The sequence below is a fragment of the Lepisma saccharinum genome, chromosome 3 (genome assembly GCF_977018435.1).
Source record: "Lepisma saccharinum chromosome 3, izLepSacc3.1, whole genome shotgun sequence".
NCBI lineage: Eukaryota > Metazoa > Arthropoda > Insecta > Zygentoma > Lepismatidae > Lepisma > Lepisma saccharinum.
The window spans coordinates 22614325-22622171 of NC_139231.1; the positions used below are offsets into that span (position 1 = coordinate 22614325).

General features: G+C 39.4%; 1 protein-coding gene across 1 annotated transcript; it reads right to left on the reverse strand.

The window, feature by feature from the left end:
* Window positions 1-5236: 5236 nt before the first annotated feature.
* On the reverse strand, window positions 5237-6004 carry LOC145985484 (uncharacterized). The gene has a single exon (XM_083119555.1). The coding sequence runs from the start codon at window positions 6002-6004 to the stop codon at window positions 5237-5239; it is 768 nt and encodes a 255-aa protein (XP_082975681.1).
* Window positions 6005-7847: the final 1843 nt, after the last annotated feature.

Genomic DNA, 7847 nt, shown 5'->3' on the forward strand with positions numbered 1-7847 from the left:
TGGTAAATTAGCAACTTCTATAAATTTCCTTCCGTTCATGGTATCTCACAAATTATACTGTAACCCTTAATAAAATGTTATCCACATACACACACTGATCAAAACAATTAGGGAATCACGGGAAATATCCGGTAGTTGGTGTCCTCAATGGCATTATGAACGAGAAAAGGTGTAATATCGTTCCGTGACGTGCGCTGTCCGAGGATAGGGTTACAGGAGATGTGATAACGACGTTAACAGGATACGGAGAGTGTAAGGGTTCCTGGAGGAACATGCAAGTGGTGGAATGCCGCAACAGCCAGAGTTACTAGAAACTGTGGCATTCTCACGGCAACAGAACACAGGGTGTCATCACAAATTGCCCTCAATCGCCTTCGTGAAGGCATTGTAAGCTCATTTTGTGTGTTCCATTAACCGTAATACACCGTATAGCTCGTAGAAACTCGGCTGAGGGAGAACGCAATTGGGAGCACGCCGAATGGAGTCGAGCGCTGTTCTACGATGAGTCATTTTTCAGTCTCCAGCTTGATATTCGACGTGTTCTAATCTTGAGGGAAGTTGAACACGCAATAATCCTGCTTTTGTGCAAGAAACATCACAATATAGTGTAGGTGGGCTGATAATGTGGGCTCGAATTAGTAGTATTGATAGACGTTTAGACCTCCACCTCATCCTAAATTGTCAGTTTGACAGAAATTGCATGTATTCCTCACACCTCTTGTCATGCTATAATCAGGTGTAATTGCTTTCCGTAGATGATAATGCCAGTTCTTTCAGAGTTCTGTTGGTTGACAACATGCTAGACGGTGAGGGAACCCAGAGTATGAAGTGGCCAGCGTACTCATCGGACTTAAATCCCATTGAGCATGTCTAGAATGTACTTGGCAGTCACAGTGCAGCTAGACTAGAGAGGTGCACTTCCTCAACTCTTCGTTAGCTGGAGATTTCTTAAGTGAAGAGTGGCAACATATCCTCCGAGTTCTCATCGATCAACTCGTCGAGTTCATGCCTTACTGGTGCACAGTGGTCTTGGCCATTAGAGGAGACCACACACCATGTAGGGAGCAGTTACGTTCATGTTCGTTTCTGAGCAGTTCCATTACTACACACACAATGACTCCAGTGTCTTTCTCCTGCCTGCATACTCTAGTATATAGAGTTCTCCCAATATTCCAGAAACATCAGTTGTACATGATTTTCGTCTAATTTTCTGTTGCCCTCGATCCCCTAATTGTCTCGCAAAGTGTACATGGTGGATGCAAAAAATATTTTTGTACTTATGAGGACGGAGATAATATAACCTCCAGTATTTATTTTGTTCACTCGAATTACAAAATGATGTTTGCAAACCATGAATATATAACTAATAATATGCCTGCAATAGTGGAGCAATAATACAATACTACAGATATAACAGATCTTTTTTTATTCAACCGGCCGCATATTTAAATAGCATACAATGATGTAATTGGATGAAGAAAGTACAATTTGAAGTAATCTTACAGTAATTTGGTTATACCTTCAGTAAAAAAAGTGCCCGGAATTTGGCTGGTAAAAGTCCCACATTGTACGTATCGAGAATTCATTTTGTCCGTAGGATGGCAGCACCGTACTGAATGACCACGTAGAGGGGTAGAGTAATACATCCATCAGTTTGTGCATAGCAGCTGTTTACGTTAGTTGTGTTGACGAGTGTCCTGCGATTTGGAGAATGGAGAAAAATACCGAGCAAAGAATTTGTTTGAAATTTTGTGTTGCCAACGGACTGTCGTGTGCTGAATCGTTGAAAATGCTACAAAAAGCCTTTGGTGATTCGTGTCTGTCGAAAACGAAAGCGTATGCATGGTACAAGGGTTTCAAAGAAGGCAGATAAGTTGTTGCTGATTTGCCCCGTTCTGGTCGACCTTCCACGTCGACGACTGACGAACACGTCGGAAAAATCAGGACAATGGTGCTTGAAAACTGGCGTGTGAGTGTGAGTGTGAGAGAGGTGGCTCGTGACCTTGGCATATCACACATGTCCGTTCACAACATTTTGACTGATGTGTTAGGCATGAAACGCGTCGCGGCAGGACTTGTTCCGAAGGAGCTGAATTTCCTGCAAAAAACACATCGCAGGGATGTTGCTGAAGACATGATTTCGCGAGCTTCTAGTGACTCAACCTTCATGAAACGCATCATAACTGGTGACGAGACATGGGTGTAGGACTATGACACGCAAAAACTTCAACAGTCTTCTGACTGGCGCTTCGAAAATGAAACAAATCCTAAAAACCACACCAAAGTCGCTCAAAAATTAAGGTCATCTCATTGTTTTCTTTGATTATCGTGGTGTTGTGCACTCAGAATTCCTTCCAGCGGGACAAACTGTGAATAAAGAGTTTTATGTGACCGTTATGAGGCGTCTGCGTGAGAATGTTCGCCGGAAAAGACCAGAGTTATGGAAAAACAATTCTTGGATTTTGCACCACGATAATGCGCCGGCGTACACCTCGACTCTTGTTCGTGAGTTTTTGGTCAAAAACTCAACGCATATACTCACCCAAGCCTCATATGGTCCAGATATGGCTCTGTGTGATTTTTTTTTCTATCCGCGACTCAAGTTACCATTTCGGGGAAGGCGTTTTGAATCAATTGAATCCATTAAAGGACATTCGCAGAAGGAACTCGGGGCGATACCGGCTTATGCGTTTGAAAAGTGTTTTGAAGACTGAGTTAAGCGTTGGCATATGATGTGTCTTGCATCTGATGGAGCCTATTTTGAAGGCGATAAAATAAATGTTGATGATTAACCACTTATTTTGTGTTTTTTTTTCACAAATTCCGGGTACTTTTTGTACGTAGTAGTATACAACTTTGAAACACAGTACTTTGAAAAGTTCGCCTTGTTGAAAATTTACAACACTGCACTCGACTACAAAACTGAAACATGTAACACACATTCTTATTACAGGAAACGAAACCTAAAGCTTTAGCTAGAAAAATATTGCAACATTTCACAATTACACTTCATTTGCGTGTATATTCATACAAGTAGATACACAATTCTTCATTACCTTAAAGATAAGGAATGCATACAGTTTTTACAATCAACTGTATTATTTCTCGTTCTTCTCTGTAAATTATGTAATTCACTTAGGAAAATGTATTTTTTTTACAAACAAATCAGGATTTCAAGTAAAGAAAAGTGCTTCGCTCACAGGAAATAAAACTATATCTTCAATACACGAATAAGAATAATTGAAACAAAAATGGAAAACACTATAATAGTGTCTTCTGAAATTACATCAAACATCTATACCCTTGTAGTTATATATGCCAGAAAAAAAACAAATAAATAAAACACCATGAGATATGCATAGGAATGCACATTACAAGAAAAATCCTCTAGTTAAAAAACTAATGAAAAGTAAATACTACAATTATGATGTAGGAAATGATTACATAAATTTATCTTTATACCTTGTGTAATGCTACTTCACTTCATACATTTTCTTTCTATCTGCGAATGTGCAGAAACAATTAATTCATTATTCCATGAACCAAAGACTGTAAAAATATCACGTAGCGCCATATTTATCATAGAACTTACTACCAGAGGTAGCTACATTCTCAGTAACTCCTTCAGAGAAGAAAATTTCGGAATACATTAAAATATATCAGATATGTAAACATTGAACAGAGTTCATGTTCACCTTTTATACAAATGGCTACAAATGCGTGTCTTCGGAGTGCAAAAAAATGTGTATTTAATGGTAACAGGCAATGTGAAATATTCATTATTACCACATTTTAAATACTCATCATTCAATTTTTCGAATTTTAAAGATATAAACATGTGCATGTATCCAGTAACTATAGTACTAGCAAATAATATTTTTTTGTACAATGTGAATGAATAGTCGTCATAATCTGTGTACAGTTGTGCGTCCTTTTCTTATTTTAAAAAAAAAACTTGGTAAAGTTAATTCTGTTTATGGAAGAATAAATTTTGTAGTTTCCTGCCAGGGAATAGATGCTGGAGAAAGTTTTACCAAAGCAGGAGGTTCACTTAAATATATAAAAGTAACGAAATTAGATATATTCTCTAGTTCTTCAAAAAAGTATTTAATCATATGTGAAAAACGGAATTTCTAATGTGATCACTACTTTCAATGTCACTGGGGTCCCGTTTGTTTTTCTAGATATTACAAGAATTTAAAAAATACGAAATGCAGTCTTTGCATGAATTTGGCTCAAATATATTGTAGGTTGCATCTATTTTTGCAAAATAGACACATAGCATTTGAACAATGTAGTAAGCTTGTAGTAATTGACGCTAAAATTATACCTTGCAGTCGTGTTGGTGTAGTTGTACATTTTTTTTGGAAATTCACTAGAAAAAATATCTACAAATAGTATGTATTATTCGAGGTACTTCACTTGTTATTCTTGTAGAAACTATGGTTTCGACATTTCTTGTATTTCTCTTACAAATGGAAGAGAGAGCATAAGAAAAGTTAATGAAAAGAGAGGAAGCAAGGAAGGAATAAGAAAGATGACTGCTAAAGAAGTATGAATAGCAAGAAAGAAAAGAAGAAAGAGTATAAAATATACAAAAAAAAATGAAATTTTAGATTAAGTAGGAAATTTGTCCATATTTTAGAGTGCATAAGTAGGGGCATGCTCATTTCGTGTTGGACGAAAACATGAAATGGGAAAAAATACATTGTAATGTCAATTTTTCATGTTTTTGAAATGTGTGAGGTGCATTTTGATACCATGTTTTATTACGAAATGAATTGCAAAATGTGAAATAAACTTTTAAAGACGAAATTTAGGTTCTATTTACCGACAAGACACCTTCAGAGGTCTGAAATATCCTGTGAGTTACGCAAATCACGGAAAATGTATTAATTCTGCTGTAAATATTTGAGAAGCAAAAATTGACTCCTTTATACAGGAATAAACTTAATCTATATAATTGTGCTATTAGAATTGAAATGTTAATCTTGTGTAATATATAGTTTTTAAATTAAAGTAGATTTTTATTGGCCATTTTAACACTGGAATGCCATGTTATGTATCGCTTTTCATCGTGAAATATGCCCAGTTTTTGTACCGAAATCTTGATATCATATTCACCATAAATATCTGGTTGGCTCTATGCATAAGTGAGCCTCCACTCTGTGCACCACACAATAGAAGCCATGCTTGGACACGATAAGTGTGATTAGAATGGAGTTGTAAGTTAACATTAAAAGTTAACTGACTGAACAGAGCTCATCCTGGTGATTTTTACAGACATTTGAATTTCACTTTCATCAGCATTCAGAGTTAAGAAGGCTCCTCTAGCCTTTATCTGATCAGAAGTCAACGTTATCGGAAACATTGGTCCAGAGAAGTGATACTCCCTTTCAGATTTAGCTTTCATGACAAGCTCATACGTGAAGTTTTCCTTTCCTCCAGTAGGACTAACAAGCTGGCACCAGTACCTGACAGAACCATTCTCATTTTCAACAAGCTGAAGAACAAAAGTGGCCAAGTTCGTGATGGTATATATTCGAATTCTTTGTGAGCTTTTTGCCGATATGTCTGAAAATTTGAATGACCAATCTGCTCGACTTGAATTTGCAGGGCGTCTATTAAATTTTGGTACGTGGTGATCTGTTTCCAAGTGATCGACAATCGATGCTATTGTGACATTTCGAGTGCAACCAAGATGTAGGCACCTCAAGACTTGAGCCGGGCACCACTCTCTGTGAGTGTTCCTGTCGCTTAGCTCCATGGTTTTGAGGCAGCCGAGTACCCTGAAGGGGCAGGGCAACACGATGTCCTTCACAATCGATTCCATTCCACAATTCTGGATAGTTGAAATCCGAGATCGACATACTGGACAGTGCAGGCACGAGGGTTTGCATCGGCTGCAGACGTGATGTCCCACATTACACATATATATTGGAGGTGTTACTATATCCAAGCACACAGGACACTCCAACAGCCTCCACAGTTCCTCCGAAGACATTGCAAGGTCCTTTTAAAGCCTGCAAGAATGAAAGGTATGGATTAGTTAATAGACAACACTATAGTAAGGCGTATAATGCAATGTTATAAGCTTGCAAATTTGAATATGAGCAAGGTGAGACTATATTTATTCTACATAATATAAATTAGGGATGGTGTCGCGTCGTATTGTGTGCGTCTATGTTTGTGTACACACACACTTTTACATATTTACCTTGTTAACAACGGGTCCCAGATGCGATACCTGGCGGAGGCACATAGGGGTTCAGAATCACTCTATAAGTGTAGATCCGGTCCCGGTTTTAGTCTCTCTGTACACACAATAGACTTACAAACTCAAAACTTAAACACACACACACACATAATGGGAAGGCGAACGGGCATCAAAAATTAAAGCAAAAACCAAGTGAATTGTAGCACACTGACCCAATCAACTACAACTACCGGGTCGCTCTTCCTGATCGAAAGAAGAAAGTCGTGGCACGGTAGCTGAAAGCTCATCAGAAACACGGCACGTGGCGAATGGAAACATCAGGAGTGTGCAAACGTTATCGTGGTTGCGCGCCACCGTTCAGGTGCTGACTGCCTACGCCCGTTGCCCGGGGTAACTGCCTCGCTCGTGCCGTGGTTGTCACCAGAGTCCAAGACGCCACAGGGATCGCTACCCCATAAGGTGAGTGTGCTTTGCTCGTCCGCCTTCGTTACCTTTTCACCGAGTAAAGGAGGGCTATCCACATCCTTTAGAACCCAGTTGAACTTTGTTTTACTGCTACATCTCTAAGTGACATCCCTCGTATCTCGTTAAAACCTTTGTCACACATCAATATATTATATATTAGGGTGGTCCAAAAAAAAAATATTTTTTCTAATTTAATTTCGCGTAGTTGCTAATTCTTCTTTCCCATGAACATATTTGACTGCAAAAATTCAGCCCAATTGGAAAAAATTTAGAGGTTGCTCAAGTGACATGAAATTTTACCATATGGTAATGTAACGTACGAGGGACATTCCGAATGTAAGTTTAGTCATTTTTTTCACAGGGAAGATGTATTACAAAGTGAGAAAACACATTGCCATAACAAAAGACAATCTTTCTTGAATTCACGACGGGAGGAGCGAGAGCAGAGGAGCGATGGCGCATGCGCAGAGTACCGCAGAATAGAGATAACAAGCAGACCGACGTGCCGGAGCTCATTCGATTGATTGAGTTGGTGTTTTAAGTCCACTTTATGCACAGTAAGGCTGGACCTACAGTTTAAAGTGGGATCCGAACCACTTGTGCCTCCGGTATCGAACCGGAGACCTCTTGATTACAAGGCGACGACGCTACCACTGTGCCATAGGGGAAGCCCTCCGAGCTCATTCGAGTGCAAACCAGTAAGGCAGAAAGACGTGTGCTGGAAACGTAGTCACAAATGGAAGTGCGGCATGCTATTGCCACACACTAAGCAAATTGAAGTCCGCCATTCGACGCAAGAGACCAGAGCTCTTGGGTCGAGGGGTTTTGTTCTTAGACGACAATGCAAGACCCCTCACAGAAAGGGTCACTGCAGAACACATTCGTCGTCTGGGATGGGAGAGATTGAATCACCCGCCTACAGCCCCGATCTTGCACCATCAGACTTCCACCTTTTTCCTGCGCTGAAGTCAGCACTTTTGGGACGTCACTTCGGGGCCCCGATTTTTCCGAGGAGGGTTTCTTGAAATTTATTTCACGGTACGACAAATGTATCAATGTCGGTGGCGACTTTGTGGAAAAATAGCCAACAGATTGTATTTTGTTATGACATTGTATTCTTCTGTTTGTAATAAAGTTTCCCTGTGAAAAAAAATGACGAAACTTA

Bases quoted from the DNA above. Each gene is read 5' to 3' on its own strand.
- LOC145985484 (XM_083119555.1), bottom strand. From the start codon at position 6,004: ATGTCTTCGGAGGAACTGTGGAGGCTGTTGGAGTGTCCTGTGTGCTTG.